Source organism: Leptosomus discolor, chromosome 1, assembly GCF_034619465.1.
Source record: "Leptosomus discolor isolate bLepDis1 chromosome 1, bLepDis1.hap2, whole genome shotgun sequence".
In the NCBI taxonomy this organism is placed as follows: Eukaryota; Metazoa; Chordata; class Aves; order Leptosomiformes; family Leptosomidae; genus Leptosomus; species Leptosomus discolor.
In genome coordinates, this window is record NC_141391.1 from 170,629,927 (window position 1) to 170,647,638 (window position 17,712).

General features: G+C 40.5%; 2 protein-coding genes across 2 annotated transcripts in view; both read left to right on the plus strand.

Annotated features, from left to right (window-relative positions):
* Positions 1 to 463: 463 nt before the first annotated feature.
* Positions 464 to 17,712, plus strand: part of POC1B (POC1 centriolar protein B) — a 55,603-nt gene continuing 38,354 nt past the window's right edge. Inside the window, exons 1-8 of the mRNA XM_086471226.1 lie at positions 464 to 478; positions 735 to 819; positions 9,235 to 9,406; positions 10,192 to 10,371; positions 11,639 to 11,746; positions 12,607 to 12,722; positions 13,101 to 13,234; positions 13,972 to 14,040. Of these exons, the coding sequence (XP_086327352.1) occupies positions 464 to 478; positions 735 to 819; positions 9,235 to 9,406; positions 10,192 to 10,371; positions 11,639 to 11,746; positions 12,607 to 12,722; positions 13,101 to 13,234; positions 13,972 to 14,040 (879 nt within the window). The remainder of the gene's footprint in view (positions 479 to 734; positions 820 to 9,234; positions 9,407 to 10,191; positions 10,372 to 11,638; positions 11,747 to 12,606; positions 12,723 to 13,100; positions 13,235 to 13,971; positions 14,041 to 17,712) is intronic.
* On the plus strand, positions 1,355 to 3,106 carry GALNT4 (polypeptide N-acetylgalactosaminyltransferase 4). The gene has a single exon (XM_009949444.2). It carries the CDS (start codon positions 1,355 to 1,357, stop codon positions 3,104 to 3,106), a length of 1,752 nt encoding a protein of 583 aa, XP_009947746.1.

The window sequence follows — 17,712 nt, forward strand, 5'->3', positions numbered from 1 at the left end:
GCTAAGTGACAGCCTGCTGAGCCTGCAGCCGGCCCGGGGGCAGCGCCTCAGGCCCGACCGGGGAGGCCCCGGCCCCGGCCCCGGCCCCGGCCCCGGCCCCGGCCCCGGCCCCGGCCCCGGCCCCGGCCCCGGCCCCGGCCCCGGCCCCGGCCCCGGCCCCGGCCCCGGCCCCGGCCCCGGCCCCGGCCCCGGCCCCGGCCCCCTCGCGCGGTCGCCAGGCAACGCGAGGGGCGCGCGGCTTGACGCCTTTAGTCGAGCACCTACCCGGGTGATAGGCGACTCTGCGGCCCCGCCCCCCCCCCCCCTCGCAGGGCGGCCGGCGAATGGGCGGATCGAAAGACGCGGTGTTGGCGCCGCGGATGAATTCGGCGCTCGGCCGGCTGCGCCTGAAGCGCGGGGGGTTCGACGGCCCACGCCGGGCCGGCAGCTGCCGTCGTCGCGGCACCCCCGCCCCGCTCCGCCCATGGCCTCCGCGCTGGTAAGGGCCTGGCCCCGGGCGGGGGCAGCCAGGGCAGCGCTCCGGCGGGCAGGCGAGCTGTGGCCGGCGGGTGTCGCCCGGCACCGAAGGCTGCGCGGCTACAGGCGGCGCGCCCGCCGCACTCGCCGATGGGAGCGCTCAGGGCGCAGGGACCACCCGCCGCGCGCGGGACGCTAACGGCTCCTTGAGAGCGGGGGCGGGCTAGTGGGGGGTCCGCCCCCACCCCGAGCCTGACGGAGCGCACCCTCTCCCCCAGGAGGACCCCGTCTTGATCCGGCCTTTCCGGGGCCATAGAGCGGCGGTGACGGGCGTCGCCTTCAACGCGGACGCCGCGGGGCTGGGTGAGTGCGAGGGGCCGGCGGCGGGGCCGGGCGCCGCTGGCTTTCTGGGCGGGGGAGGCTGGCTCCCCCCCCCCCCCCTTCTCTCCCCGGCAGCTGGCGGAGCCGCTGGGCCGTTCCGGGCGCAGGTCCGGGCGCGGAGGCGGGGCGGGCTCCCGCGCCGGCCGGGCGGGCCGAGGAGTCTCTGCCCCTTCTTTAAGCGACAACTTTTTGAGCAAACCACAAGGCGGGAGGAGGGGTTTGTCCCGCGGCGAGAGAGGAGGAGGAGGAGGAGGAGGAGGTGGAGAAGGAAGTAAGTGAGGGGAGCGCTGAGGCCGAGGGGCGGGGGGTTGTTCCGTGTCTCCCCTGCTGCCTCGCTCCCCCCGCTCCCCCCTGGAAACCCCTGGGCCCGTTGCGGAGAGGCTGCCTGCAAACTCGGCCGGCGGCCGGAGCCCGAAGGTGGGAGTGCTCGCAGCCCTCTCCGTCCTGGGGGCGCGGGGGGAGCCAGCAGTAGTTCCCGCAGCTCCCTTCTGCTGCGAGCTGCCTTTAATCGCCTGCGATGAGGATCCGTCTGGCGAGAAGATGGACGTGGGTCCGCAAAAGCTGCGTGTTTCTCGGCTTCTTGATGCTCGCTTACTTTGTGGTCGAGCTGTCGGTTTCTTCCTTCGGTGCCTCCCTCGCCGGGGAGAGCATCACCAAAGGGAAATGGGAGAGGCGCTTCTCTGACAGAGCAGAAGAGGCTGTGGATTTGGCTCGTCCAGTTTATGACAAATCCCCGCCTGATCCTTATGCCCCAGGAGAATGGGGTAAGTCCTCTCATCTGCAGCTGAGTCCGGAGGAAAAGAAACAGGAAGAAGAGCTGATTGAGAAGTATGCAATTAATATTTTTTTGAGTGATAAAATCTCTCTCCACCGGCACATTGAAGATAACCGACTGAGTGGCTGTAAAACTAAATCTTTCGACTACAGAAGACTGCCCACAACGTCTGTTATAATCGCTTTTTACAATGAAGCCTGGTCAACGTTGCTGCGGACGATACATAGTGTTCTTGAAACATCACCTTCAGTGCTTCTAAAAGAAATTATACTGGTAGATGACTTGAGTGATAAAGTGTATTTGAAGACTGAACTAGAAAAATACATAAGCAGCCTGAAAAGAGTTCGTCTGATAAGAACCAACAAACGGGAAGGACTGGTTCGTGCACGCTTAATTGGTGCTACCTTTGCTACTGGTGATGTCCTCACGTTTCTAGACTGCCACTGTGAATGTGTCTCTGGCTGGCTGGAACCACTGCTCGAGAGGATTGCCGAGAACGAGACTGTTATTGTTTGTCCTGTCATCGACACCATTGACTGGAAAACATTTGAATACTACATGCAAACGGCAGAGCCCATGATTGGGGGGTTTGACTGGCGGCTGACGTTCCAGTGGCACTTGGTGCCTAAACATGAACGTCTCAGACGCAAATCTGAAACTGACCCAATCAGGTCCCCAACTATGGCTGGTGGCTTGTTTGCTGTCAGCAAGAAGTATTTTGAGTATCTGGGCACCTACGATACCGGAATGGATGTTTGGGGAGGGGAGAACTTAGAATTATCGTTTAGGGTTTGGCAGTGTGGGGGCATGTTGGAAATTCATCCATGCTCCCACGTGGGCCATGTGTTTCCAAAGCGTGCACCCTATGCTAGACCGAATTTCCTTCAGAACACGGTGCGTGCTGCTGAGGTGTGGATGGACGAGTACAAAGAGCAGTTTTACAACAGAAATCCTTCAGCAAGAAAAGAAAACTATGGAGATATTTCTGAAAGAAAGATACTAAGAGAGCGTTTGAAATGCAAGAGTTTTAGCTGGTATTTAAAAAATGTATTTGCTGAGTTGCATATACCAGAAGATCGTCCTGGTTGGCACGGTGCTATCCGCAGCGCAGGAATAGCTTCAGAATGCCTTGACTACGTCTTACCAGAACATAATCCTACTGGGGCTCACCTTTCTCTCTTTGGATGTCATGGTCAGGGAGGCAATCAATTTTTTGAATACACATCAAATAAGGAGATTAGATTTAACTCTGTAACTGAGCTATGTGCTGAAGTCCCTGAGCATGAAGACTTCATAGGTATGAGGAGCTGCCCAAAAGATGGGTCTCCTGTCCCAGAGATTATTATATGGCATTTCAGAGAAGATGGGACTATTTATCATCCTCATTCGGGAAAGTGCCTTACTGCTTATCGTACAACTGGGGGGCGTGCTGATGTGCAAATGGCAACTTGTAATGCTGGAGATAAAAATCAAATTTGGAAATTTGAGAAATAACCACTGCTGGTAGTATGAATCGAATGGACTCTGATCTCCAAGGTTTTTACGTGTGTGAGCAGATAGCAGTGTTTGACTGTATGGAATGACACCAGATGTGTCTGTAGTGGTGTGGAAACTATATCTGCTGTGGTGAACTGTATGGAAAGCAAATGTAAATACTGGGGTTTAATTTCTAAAATGTTGAATATAGATCTAATGCCTTCTATTTTTGTAAAATTTTGATCCATTATTTTCTTACTTTGGTCTGTCTTGATTATGGTAAAACAAAGGCTTTGGAGTGAGTGGACTGAGGAAGGATTTTTTTTTCCTTAAAGAAAATAATTATACACATTAAACTTGCAAGATAGTGTTACATGAAGGTTGAGAATCTTTACTTGGAGAAGTAAAAGCTAAGGTTCTTGCAGCCCAATTAACTGCCCTATGTTGCAGATACATTATAATGTGTATCTAACACCCTAGGTAATGCTACAGTAGCATGTTACTGAATTGACATTGACGTGGACAGTTGAATTTTAAGCCTTGTAATATTCTGCAGTTTCCTGGTGTCATGGTATGTATTTTGGCAACAGCTGACATACATCAGCCCTAGGTAGAGTTTTGAAATAATGCAGCATATGCTACCTCTTTCTTATCGCAGTAGTGCCATGTGAGACCTTGGGTAAGGTTGGGAAGCTGGAATTCCTGAAGGGAGGTGAGTTGAAAAGGCAAAGGGCAGCTTGGAGGAAACCAAGATTTGTTGGTTAGCTGGTTCACAGAACAACTTATTTAGAATGTTTTCTGTATCCTATTATGCTGAATTTTGAAGAATATTGATTCTCGAATCACGTCACTAATCTGTTTTGAGTGTGATTACAGACAGTAGATGTGATAGGTATATTGTGTACTTGAAAAAAAGTCTTGTCTCGGTATCTGTGTTTTTTAGCTGTGTATGATTTAAGTTGAACACTTACCTTACTGTTTCGGGCATTCCAGCTTTTTTCATTATTTTCACTGAAGTGATAGATGCTCTTCAGTAACCACAGTGTAGTAATTCTTGACGTGGGGCTGGTAGGTAGGCATTTGAGCTAGTCAGCAATAAAAATCTGGATACTTGAGGAGTGTAGTAGGTGGGCATTTGCTGCAGGTGTTAGTAGGTAGAAGGGTTAAAAGGAAGCAAGTGAGACCTGAAATAAGTGAAGATTTGCCAAAAATCAAGCAAGAGTAGATTAAGATGTATCTTAATGTTCTTGAATCTTGGTGGTTTTAAAGGGTTGAGAGGTTTGTGTGGAAGCAGGCTAAGGAGAAGAGAATTTGGAGCTGTGGATGTAGTGTTGAATTATGCTAAAAATGCTTGCCACTGTGTGGCATGGGTGGTGTTAAGTCTTTAACTTATTTTTAGAAGGTTACTTGCAATTTGATTTTTTTTTTTCTTTTTTTCCGAAGTTTGTGGTTTGTTGTTTTTTTTTTTTTTTAAAAAAGGGAACTTCTTTACTATATAAGGGAGACATTCCTGAAAAATTCCTTTCCACTCTGCAGCAAGGAATTCTTTCGTGGACCTACAAGTTACGAACCATTTATCAAATTTTAAAAGGCAGCCAGTCATTATGTGTATGTACTGGGGCAATAAATTATATAAAGTATGTGCTTTTGTGAAAAGCTTGCTGTAGGCTGTTACATTCAATAGAAATGACAGGAAAAAGGCCTGGGTTCTCCTACATGGCAGAGCGTAAGTTGTATGTGCAATGCATGTTTTCTCAGATGAAAGTAATTAAATGGTGTGAATATAGACTATGCAACTTTTATACAATTAACTTTTTTAGGACTTGGCAAAAACTACATTTCATATCAAGAACTACCTTCATGTTAAAACTGACAAAGTGTTCCTTATCTATTTAAGCAATAAGTCGAAGTGAGTTTGCCTTTCAAAGTTCGAAAAGTTATTCTCTCTGTATGTATCTGAACCATTCCTCCCTCTCCCCACTACCTCCAATTCTATTTTTGTGGTTTTATTTAAAAACTAAAAGAAAAAAAAAAAGCAAAAGTAAATAATCTGGCCCTAAAAATAAATAAATAAAAATATTATATTTCTTCCCAATGGGAATAAAAAGGTGGTGGGAGGGAGAGGCTAGAGAAGGAGAGAGAAGGAGAGAAAAAGAAAGAAGGAAAAAAAACCCTTGCAACTTCAAGTTCCACTGGTTTTGAACTGAGTTGCAGCAATTCTACAGAAATACCCAAATCCAGTAGCTTTTCAAGGTGTACAGACTTCCAGAAAATCTGAAACTCCGAAAGATTTTCTGTTCTGTTAGACTGTGTAAATTTGGAGAACACTTGTATATATTTTAAACTACTGATTTTAAGTAACTTAAAAGAAACTGAGTATAAACTTAACACTGAATAAATATGGGAGGGCTTTGGGGTTTCTTTTGAAAAAATAAAATGCAGAATGATAATTAAATGTTGGCTAGCGTGCTGAGTCTTTTCAGTTCTCTTCAACTTGTGTGAGTGCATGCAGTATACCATAAAAGCTGGCACAATCTTGACCTTATGGGAGTTACTAAAAGTTCCTTATTATCTATCCACTTGCTTGGAATTCCGGAGTGGTTCCCTTAACAGAGGTTCAATTAATAATTGTTTTCCTCCAAGTAAGAACTCTTGCAAATCACTGTTAAATGTATTTGTATTGTGACACATTGCACCTTCACTGAGATTTGCGGGGTTCCTGTAAAGTGAGTGGGGTTTGTAGTGGTGGTGGTGGTGTTTGAATATTTACACACACCTCATGTGCACAGCCCTGTACTTCATCTGACCTGTAATTCTTGCACTGAGTTAATTGTATTGGAGATGCTTCAGTGTTTGGGGGTAAAAAAGGGTGACCAAGGGGTACATCTAGCTGTTAAAGCCTGGCTGAGTATGTCTTTTCTGATCTTTTGGACAATTTGTAGTCGCTTCTGTGATATTCTGGGAAAAGGGAGTGCAATGGTAATTCCACGTTGCGGCAACCTGTATAATGTCAATATTAACAACTTACAAATTGAACATGGTTTCATTGCAAATACTATAAAAAAAATTTTCTTGGCATATGTGAAGCCCAGATATCTGTTTAGAGAACTGCAGCAAAGCGATGTTTAAACTTGGCTTTTGCACAAGGCCAAGTCTTTATTCTTTGGTGTTCAGTTCTGTTGTGACTCATCACAAGAAAAACAAATTACCTAGAGATACGTCAGCGATACTTGGGTGTGTACAGAAAGGACTGACATTTAAAAAAAAATAAAATAAAAAAACCCCAAAAACCCCAAAAAAACGAAGCAAACCAAAAAAAAAAGCACCACCCCACTGATGTTATAAACTGGACTAAGTTGTATATTGGAGTCAGCTCAGTGTGAAATTTCAGCTTGCTTCTTTCTAGTCATATTTTGCGGTTGATCATATATTTTCATTACTACAGCAAGGACAAATTTTGTCTTTCACCTCTAAGCATGGTTCTGGTTATGTTGTGTTTTCTTGAAGCAGCATGTGCAACAGATGTCTTTGTGGTATGGCCTGTCCCAAAAAAGTCTTCTGGACCTTTTGTGCTGCTTTTGCTTCAGTTCCAATACTTTAAGTTAGCCTTGGAGATCTGTTGTGGACCACTTACCAATTGAAAGTCAGACTGCAGGGTGCTGACATACCTAGCAAGTGGTGACGGAATGCATCAAACTGGGTCTGGTCTGCATTGCTGTAGGACCCCGAGTGTAATCTGTCCTGGAAGGTTTTTGCTCCCCTCCTTTTGAACACTTAAGTGCATGGACATAATAAACTCCAGGGGATTAAAAATGCATAAAGGATTTAGAAGGAATCCTTAAGAGACTGTGCTTGAGTAAATCAGAGAAGCATTGTTATAAAGCAGGCAAAGTCCTTTAAAATGGAATAAAAAGAGAAATAGAGGATTTTATATGATAATTGTCATAGTTGATTTTTCATGTATAAAACTGTTTAAGATTAATATGGAAATTATTGCTGGCAACATTATTACCCTATAGACTCTTGTATTTAGTGCCTGTGGTTAGCTAAGACAAAATGTTTACTGTTACAGCGAAGTGCTTAGGCGTTGGCCATACCGACCAAAGTTGATTTCAGCATGCTTGAATAGGGAATAGCTTGGCTTGGCTGAGGCTTGTTAACGGTAGAGGGACCTGTTTTCCTTGGCAGGATAAGGGCCCTGGTTGAATGTATATTCAGAGTTTTGGCTTGGCTTAGAGTTCCTTTGTCTGGGTTTTTACCTTTGCCATGCTGTTCAGATACAGAGTCACATCAGCCTGTGTGCCTTAGGAAAACAATTCTGCAACAGTTACTCACCCTTTGCTGTGCAGGTCCTGAACTCCTTCCCTCTGTCACCCCTGGGGTGGTGTCAGCTTGGCTGGAACTGCAGCATCAGAAATAGTAATAGCCTTTGAGTGTCATGGTATTGAGCGGGTGGCTTCAAGAGAAAAACATACCTAAGGATGGGGAGAGGATGCTGTGTGAGCATAGGCAACAGGGAGTCCAGAGGGAGAACAAGGAAGATGCTTGTGGATGTCCCAGGGAAAGGAGAACTTCAAATCACTGCTGGTGTCTTACTAACCTTGGGATAATTGATCTGTGAGAGAGCAAGCTGCAAGAAAACAGGCTTTGAATTTATTGTACTGTCATAATTTAAAATATTTCCTTCAGTTTTTAAAACTGAAAGCAAAGAGAACTGGTATTACATGGCCTTCGCGCCGTTCGTGAGGTACCACAGGTACTTGGTAGTTTGTGCATTATTTGTTTTAGAAACCATTGACCTTGTCTGTTCCATGTTTCCAATGTGATGACTTCAAATTCTATTTTAGCTTACATTTAACTTTTTCCTTTCCGTTTTATGCCACTCTGGGTCACGTTTTTCTGAATCAAAGGGGGAAAAAGACATCATTCAAGTACAATTAGAAGGAGCCTGCTGTAAAATAGAGTTCAGAAAATATGTAGAGGGAAAAGTGTCATGTACCTCTGTGTCAAATTTAGGCCTTTTGATATGGGCATAGGGATAGTCTGGTCCCACATCTTTTACCAGGAGCTAATTTTTTGGGATTAAAATATCATCTCTGTGCCAAACTCCTAATGTTTAGTATCTAATATTTTGTTGGAGGCTTGCCTTGACACATGTGCTAGTAAATAGTCTACTCCTTTGTGCTATGTTGGTGCCTGAAAGAGGCTGGGAAGGGAGAAGACATCCTTTTCATGTCATCTTCAACTTCCAGGAGGTCCCTGTTCTTCCTCTCCCTCCCTTTCTGTACTAGGGGTAGGAATTTTATAGCTGAGGGATGGGAGTGTAAATCCCTTGTTTCTATTTGTTCTCCGTGCTAGCACTTAGCAGAGATGAAGATAATAAGGGTGTAGGAATATCACACTCTTCAGTTTAATTAAGCTGCTCGTTGCTTTTGGTGCTTATTTTCCAGAAAATGATCAAGCTCTGATAAAAGCTATGTCTGGCTTCCTAAATGTAGGTAGTATGGTTTACCTGTAAAGTGATGGCAAAGAAACCCCAAACCATTCATGCTCTTTCTATTATCAGACTGAAAACTTCATATTGTGTTTGGAACTAGACAAATGTTAGTATTAAAAAAATTGTTACTTAAATAGGATTACAGAATTACCATATTTGGATATTCACTTTAGTATAGATACCGGAAATGCTAGAAATTATATCTCTGGTTTGAGTTGGCCAGTGTCATCAGAGTTAAACACTTGATGCTTGAAACAAGTTCCATCTCGGAGATCAAAGTGAGATCACTGGAGAATTTGTCTCTTTGTATTTGGTAATACCAAAACTGGATTCATACTTAATGACATGTGAGTGATGTTCGGCTTTGGATTTTTTTATTCTTGTAAGACAGTTTGCTTAATATATGTGAGAGTGACCTGTTAAGAACTATCCTTTACTCCTCCCAGTCTTCTGATGTCCTTCCAAAAGTCCGGTGTTGGCATTGCTGGCTGCCAGGCTTATGCTCAGGCCAAGTATCCATGAAAACCCAATAACTACTCCATCCCCCTAGTACCCAGTAAGTTCACTGGTGAATCCAAATCCGTAGTCACTAGCTCTGATTTTTCTAATAACAGTGAGCGGACTCATAATATCTTTTATTTCCTGCCAGCTACCTCCTCTTTGGATAGGTTTCTTATGGTGTGGAAGCTGAAGACACAATGCAGAGCTTATAAATTTGTAGGCCATGTGGAAGCGGTGACCAGCGTACTGTTCTCACCAGATGGGCAGCTACTTGCTTCAGCTTCTCAAGATCGTACTGTCAGACTATGGATTCCTTGCATGTGAGTATAACTGGCTGATGCTGGCTATGTGTTTCGTTCATGTGCAGTGTGAATATTGGAGTCTTTACTCAAGAAAAGTTTCCCTTTCCTTCCTACATCCCTGGGCTTTGACAGAAAGAGCAATTGGGGATCACAGGCAACACGGTTCTTTACAGCGTTACTTTGTTCTTTACTGAATATTCTGTAGTTTCGGAAGAAAAATATAGCAATTCAGAAGTCATAATTTCATGTGTGTAGGACTAGCATAAGTCACTGGCTTAGAGGATGTATTCCTTTTAATAAGGATTGCATGGCTGCACTTCATTTTGGGGAGACAAGTGACAAAGGGAACAAAAATTAGCATTTTAGAGAATAAAAATATTTTTAATTGACTTGCCTTTTTACTCTTCTCAAGTACTACTGATTACAAGCTATTCAGAATGGTCTTAGAAAAACTGGTGTTACTTTAACTTTTAAGCATTTTGTAGGTTACTGCATCAAAATATATAATAAATTCTCTTTCAAATACTGTATGGAGGCTAATGCTGCTACTTAATTGCACTGTTCTCTAAAATTGGTCATATTAATTACAATTGTTGTAGAGTCTGTTATTCTAATAATTCATATTTAAATAAGGCAAAAAATATTTGCAACACTAAGATTTAGCCTTTATACGTTGCTTTTTCATTTGGATAAGATTCCAAATAATGTTAACTTTGAGTTTTATGGGGTTTTAAACTCTTTCAGTGTCATATAATTGTGTTTCGTGTCTTGTGGTATTTTTTTTCTTTTTTTTTTTTCCCTAGTCATGGAGAATCATCAGTACTGAAAGGTCATACAGCATCTGTTCGTAGCGTGAGCTTCTCACATGATGGTCATTTTCTAGTTTCAGCATCCAATGATAAATCAATAAAAATATGGAGTGTTCGTCATCAGCGCCTTTTGTTTTCCTTATTCCAACACACTCATTGGGTTTGCTGTGCCAAGTAAGCGTTGTTTTTATTCTCTTTGTAAAGAAGCAGAACTCCTAAGAAAGGGTGTTTATTTCCCAGGACAGAACTAAGAGAAGAAAAATCTGTGAATGATGAATGGTGATTGATCGCTAATAATGAAATTTTAATAAATCAATCTTACATGCACTGGTTTTATATGTACCTCCTAGTTGAAGTGTGAAAACTTGCCCTGTGTTAATATGTGTACATATTAAATTTGTTGCTGGGTGTTAATGCTTTTACTTTAAAGGACAAATAGGTTCTTCTGTATTTATTTCAGTCAGTATTTTGTCTTTCCCTAGTCTTCTATGTTTTAGTGCTGTATTAGCTTATTTCACAGCATTCACTTATTTCTAGATTTATTCTCAACTATTCTTGGAGCAGTAGTGGCATAAAAGAATGGTCATGAGTCAAATGAGTTAAGCTTACACAATTGGAAAAGGTAAAAGAAATGGCCTTTGTGCTGCAAGTTAAGATTTGCACTCTATTTATAGGCACAGCAGCTCTTCAAAGACAAAAAAAGATTGTTCTTTGATATTTTTTTTCTATATATATTAATGGAAATTCCACAGCTAAGAGAGGCCTGATTTAAATCTCTTGAGGGAGAAATTTAACACTGGTGAAGTACAGAGCCCTACAAAGTTCCAAAGTATCTGATCATTGAAAAGAAACATAAAAGCTCTAGGAAATTGTATGTGGAAGTTCTTGAACAGTGTTCTAATGTCCTTGTGCAGTTGCTCCATGTGAGAGATAATAATGATTGGTGAAATTATAGCCAAATCTATTTTCCCGTTTAAAAACCTAGTCTGCTAGTCTAGGAATAATCATGAATTTTCTGCTGACAGTTTGTAAGTCTAGCGAGAACTCATGGGAGAATATATATGTAGGTTAAAATTGAACACAAGGTTCTACTGTGTCCTCTTTGTCTTTTTGCTTATAGTTTTCTATAATAATCTCTTTGGCATCTGAAGTGACAACCTTGGGCTGCTGTTACCTTCCCCCTCAACCCCCCCCCCGCTCTTTCTCTTGCTTATGGCTCTGTTTTTAATTGTAGTTGACTGTGAAATGGAGAGGGGAGGGGTGGGGGGAGAAGCTTTTCTTTTCAGTTTTATTACTGCATGAGAAATTCAAATGTCCTTTGAATGTTACACATTTTAATTCCAAACAGGCTTTCTTGGTTCTGTTGTTTTGCTGCTTCTGTCTCTAATGCTAATCTAGGTAGCAGCAGTTGTTCAGTAATGCATATGTTCTCATGTTCCAGATTTTCACCTGATGGAAGATTAATAGCATCTTGCAGTGAGGATAAATCTGTGAAGATCTGGGATACGAGAAATAAAACTTGTATTGATAGCTTCTCAGATTATGAAGGGTAAGTGTTACTAGAAAAAAGGAGAAATGTGAAGGTGTAATTTTAATGAGATTAATTTAATGTTTTGTGCTATTAATGTCTATGTATGTTATATCTGAAAACAGATCAAACTTCTACCACCCATGTGAAGTAAAACAATTAGTTTCACGTTTTTCAAAAGATGTTAGCTGGCTGCGTTTTCCAACAGTCAAGAAATAAGCCAGAGAAAAATCAGATTGTTCTTGGATTTTTGAACATTTCATGTTTTTCTCCCTTTTTGATAAGTCTCCCTTCTGATATTGGGTGCTTCAACAAGAAGAGAAGTTTAAATGTTCTCCTCTTACTGATGAAAACAGTATTCTGTTAGCTTCAGTGACTTGCCTTGTTCAGATTTAGAAAATAGTTGCTTTTTCTTATCTGCCGTTTTCTTTAGCATCTTGGAACCAGAGTTTTAATTAACAATCAGAATATTAATCTTGTATATGTACTTAGCTAATTTCGTGGATGCCTTCTCTATCCTTTTTCCAAGCTACAAGTTTGTTATAGCTAGATATTCTGATATTTTACTTGCTGCTTACAAGCTCTTTGCAGCACTTTCTTCTAGGAGCTTTGTAATCCAACATGAACCGTGAAGGTTTGAGTCAGGACAATTATACTATCTTTTTAACAAAAGCCAGATTATACAGTCTAATTTGTCATGCACATCTTGTTTTCTTATGCTTATTTCAGTTGCTTGAAATACCTTATTTGGGATTCCATACATGTGGTTTCAACACAAGTTTGTAGCAACTCAGTGTTAATGTCATGTTTTATGTATATGCACACACAAAAATATTTCTGTGGAAATACATAATCAATCTATTTTCGTTAATTATACTTAGATCTGCAAATTTTGTGGATTTCAACCCAAGTGGTACATGTATAGCTTCTGCAGGTTCCAATCACACGGTGAAACTGTGGGATATTCGAATGAACAAGCTACTGCAGCATTACAAAGGTAAAAATAATGTAGTTTGTATTTTCTTTAGAACAGAGTTCTATGCAAGGAAATGTGATTTATTTAGAACATAAGATTTCATTCCTTACTGGGGAAAGTGGACAAACAGGTCATATTGGCATTTTGTAAGTAATCTTTTTGTAATCTAGTAACTCTAAAAATCCAATCTGAATCCCAATTATTCCTTTGCAATGCTTCTCTCAATTTTTTAGAACAGAACTAAAATAATACTTTGGAGAGTCTTCTTTGCCCCAGCACTTTGGTTGTGTTTCCCTTAAATGAAGGAGGTTGTTCTTTGGGAAGTAGAAAAGAGTGAAGAAATGAAGTGTGCATTTCCTGTTAGTCTACAGTCTTTGAATATTGTCTTCTGTAAATTAGTTCACAGAGCAGGGGTTAATTGTGTATCATTCCATCCTTCTGGTAACTATCTCATCACTGCTTCTACTGATGGTACCCTTAAGATTTTGGACCTCTTAGAAGGAAGACTTATTTACACTCTTCATGGACACAAGGTATACACAATAATTCTATTTAAATGGATATCTTAATAGAATATTCAGTATCTTTTCAAAGAGAAAGTAACATTTATGCTATTGTGTCTTATATCTTGCAGATAAACTTTAGTGGACAGCAAAGTGTTGTATTAATACACCTTGTCACAGATGCATAAGGAAATGCATCAGTTTTACCTACAACCATGCAGTTAATCTGTCAATGTTGTATACATGCTTAATGTTAAGTAATAGAGCGTGTTCTGAATTAATTAATGATTCACTGTCTTGATTGTCAGTATCAATTTGGCACGTGTAGTCTTTGTCTATTGAAAAACTGTGCTTTCTAAAGAGGGAGAGGCTTATGGAAGATAACTTTTGTGAAGAAAGGCAGCCATTTTCTCCCTTTCCTCTTAATGCAAAGCAAACTTACTTTTGACGATGAATCACTCAAGCACATTGTCTTGAGTAATATATATTTGATAATTTTTCATTGCGGAGTTAGAGCATGAAGTCTATGGAAAATGCCTCTATTTTCCTAGTATTGATTGTAGTAATCATAATGCAGCATTTTACAAAGATTACAAACTCTTCAATCAAGTTGTTTAGCAAAAATTTCACTACAGTCAAATTGTTACTTATTTTATTAAAATTGAAAAATCTATTTATATTAGATAACTGCATGATTTTTTTCTCTTTGCGTTAAAATACTGTGATTACAGTAATTGCATAATTTCACTGTATGTTAATTCTTTCAGGGACCTGTACTTTCTGTGGCTTTTTCAAAAGGTGGTGAAAAATTTGCCTCAGGTGGAGCAGCTGCTCAGGTTTGTGGTATTGCCTCTTTAAATTAAATGTCTTAATGTTTGTTACAGTGGATGGGAGTTAAATATAGTATGTCACAGTAACATTCTAATTTTACAGTATGCTGATATGCATTCTAGTAGTATGGTATATAGACTTTGTTTAGCCTAAAGTTAAATTTGAGGAGAAAAGTTATATCACTTGAACTTGATCTTAACTACTTTCAACTGGATGTTATGATGAGAAGACCACAATACTAGCCACTCCTGGTTTCCATATTAAAATAAAGGAATGATTTTTAAATAGAAATATTTTAAGTGTTGCAATTCAGTGTCAAAAAAGTACTTGTGTTGCAACTAGTATTAACGCCTACATGCTCTATTAGGTTTTCACTTGTTTTAAAGTCAGTACTCTGTAACAGTAAGAATTAAATTGTATTACTGGGGAAAAAAAAAATCTTGTGTTAGCTTTGCTAATTTACATTGATGAAACAACAAAGTACTGGATTTCGTACAGGGAAGAGTTGTTTGAGCATTTAAAACAAAAAAGTTGTTTTAGATTAAACAACAAATCATACAATTAATCTTCATCTGCTGTGACAACTCTCTCAGTTACAAAAATACTGTCAAGCTTGGAATCATCTCTATCAGGTTTTATGTTCTCCAAAAAGAAAGAACTTTTGTAGCCCAAGGCTCAGAGTTTCACAGTCTGAAAACTTCCTTAATATTAGTTGTCTTTTTCACTGTTCCCTGTTATAAAAAGCTGAAAGCTTAATGTAGGCACAGAAAGCCATGCTGTGGAAATAAAGGGGATTTTTTGGTGGTGTGGGTTTTTTTGGTTTGTCTTTTTTTTTTTTTTTTTTTTACACCATAAATCTTGTTTATATTCTGTTTTGTGGAGTTTGAAACATGTTTCAGCCAGTAACAGAGACAGTCTTGGGAAATAATAAATAAGTTTCAATGAAAAACTTCAGTATAATTGGAAAGAATACAGTTTGTTTCTGGTTTTTACTTGACGCTTCAGATAGCACACATTCTAGAATGACTTGAAAGCACTCAAAGAAAAAAATTAAAACTGCTTTCTATCACAAGGTGTTAGTAAGAAGCAGTGCCAAGACTTGAAGTTATTGGAAAAGTAGAAATGTTAGCAAACTTCCAATATTAATTTTATAAGCAGAAAAGAAAACCAAGAATGGGGAAAAGATATTTATTCCTTGAGCCACTAGTCTAATCTTTAATTTTTGATACTAAAGAGTTTTTTAATGAGAATTTGTCAGTTCCAAAATTCCTAGGTAATCCTGAATTATTGACATTATTTTTCATGAGTACTTTCTTCCGAGTTTTATGACAGTGGTATAGTTATACTTAACTTGAGAGGAAGTGAAGTGCATGTATGAAAGTAAGTCACACAACAGAAGATTCATCTGAGAAGCTATGATGATGGAAAGGATCTACAGTATTAAGCCTAACTCAACCTCCCAAATAAATGCCAGCATACTCTGGCAATGCTGTCTTGCTGCAAGGTTTCTTTGAATTTGGGGCCCCCTGAATGACGTGCATGTTCAGTGCAGTCATATCGTTGCCTTTGTCCTGCTCTGACTCCATGCTGTAGAGCTGGTGGCACTCATGGAGTGAGTACAAAAATCTGTAACATGACTCATCCAGTTTCATCAGGAAATGCTTTCCTAGGTAAATGTTGAATTAAAAAAATAGTCATAGTAGATCTAGTAACAAATTGTGGTTTTATTTACCTTACAGAAAGGCACACTTTTGTCTGTTTAAGTTTTTCCCTCTTTCTTGTGAACATTCTGGTGGGAGAGGGCTACTTATTTCTCTGTAACTTTCACTTTTGTATTGTAAGTTTCAAAATGTGCAATGCTAGCCGTTGTGTGGTGATTGCCTATACATGTATCTGTATCTATAGTAACTTTGTTCTTCAGTGTCCATTTTCTGTTGGTGTATACACACATGTACCACAAACATCCTTTTTGCTGACCTGTCCACAGCCCTCTTCCAGGTCTGCCCAGGAGAATAGTTGTGGGACCACTTCTCAGCTTACTGTGATAGAATTAAGTTGATTTACGGTGAATGTAGGGTGTATTAATTTGGAAAGTTCTGCGGGCAGATTGGCAATGTCAAGCTGATGAGCAGAGGCTGGCCATAATAGTATCATCTTCTATCCCTTGTGCGGTATCTAAAAGATACTGTCTGTCCACAGCATTAGTTGGAAGCAGCTAATTCAATGTAAGTCTACCACAGATTAGTTGCTCTATACACGTACTATTTCAAGACTATTACATTTTCACGCAACAGATAAAATCTGTTTTTCATCCGTCAAAGAAGGAAAACCAGTATCTCTGCTTCTTGTTTCAAGTTTCTTTCTGGTTGGTGTGGAGCCAGCTGAAAGCTGCTAAAACCTTCAGAAGCACATTAAGTGTTTTAAACAAGCACTGGATACTACTTTTGTTTCTTCCTGTTTGCTTCTTTCCTCAGTCAAAAAAAAACAGAACATGTAGAGTTCTGAAGTTCATGTTCTTCATGTTTCTTGACTATATGTGCAAATGACAAATTATTTCATTTACCTGCTTCCATGGAAGACATAAGACCTTTTACTTTTAAGTGAAAGAGTAAAGTTATACCTATTCCTTTAGAAGGTAGTAGCCTGTGCTGTTAATTTGGTTCTTACCATACAGAAGAGACAACTCATTGTGTCTGACTGCCTTGATGTAAAGGGAAACACTTCCTTACAGAATAACTATTTTTTTTTTTTAGGGTTGTGCATAGTTACTTTTGCACTGTTTGCATTGCAGTTGAGTTACTCAAGGCATATATGGATGTTTCCATGCTCGTTTTACTCTTAATAATTTTGTTATCTGTAACAACAAAACTGTAGTGGCATGGCCTTCCACTTTAGAGCAAAATGAAACATGTAGACCTCAAGCAGCTCAAATGCTTACCACTGATGAAGGTCCTACTTCTGCTGCTTTCTCCCTATACCCTTGTTTACACTCAGTGCTGAGCCAGTTTGAATTGCTAAAGCAGCAGAAAATTAGCCTGAAAAAGTGAGGAAAAGCCACGTAAAAATGTGAATAACTATGGATATTGTTGGATTGGGTGATGGAGGCAGTGGAACTCCACAGCTGAGAAGAGGAAGGAGAGAAAGCAGGACCTTCCTCTTACAGTAGAGTGAGCTGCTGTGAATCAGCTAATTTGACAGCTAACTGTCCTGCAAGTGCCAGGTTCTGAGGCAGGTTTATATAGTTTGTACTAAGATCCATGCGTCCCACTTTCACTGTTACTAATGTCTGGGTTAGTTTGGGTCCACATTTATGGGTACACTGTGGCTCCTACGTACTTGGGGTTTTCTACTCAACAGAGTAATGACAGAGTTTGAACCTGAAATGAACTTGTAACAATGCAGCTACTTAGGAATATATTAAAAATATTATTTAGTTTGCTTGGAATTTCTGTGAGCAAATCTGTGATTTGTGCTGCTTATGTAGGGTTTATTAATACTTTTAATGGTTGCCAAAAATATTTTTGGCTGGACAGACAAGTAATTTTAAACCAGATCATAGTCCCGTATCTGTTTCCTCTAATTCAGAGAGCAGCTGTAAAAATCAACATTGGACTTCTGGAAACTGCCATCTTCTAAGTGTAATGAACTTCCTTTTTTATTTTCTTTTTTCCATTAGC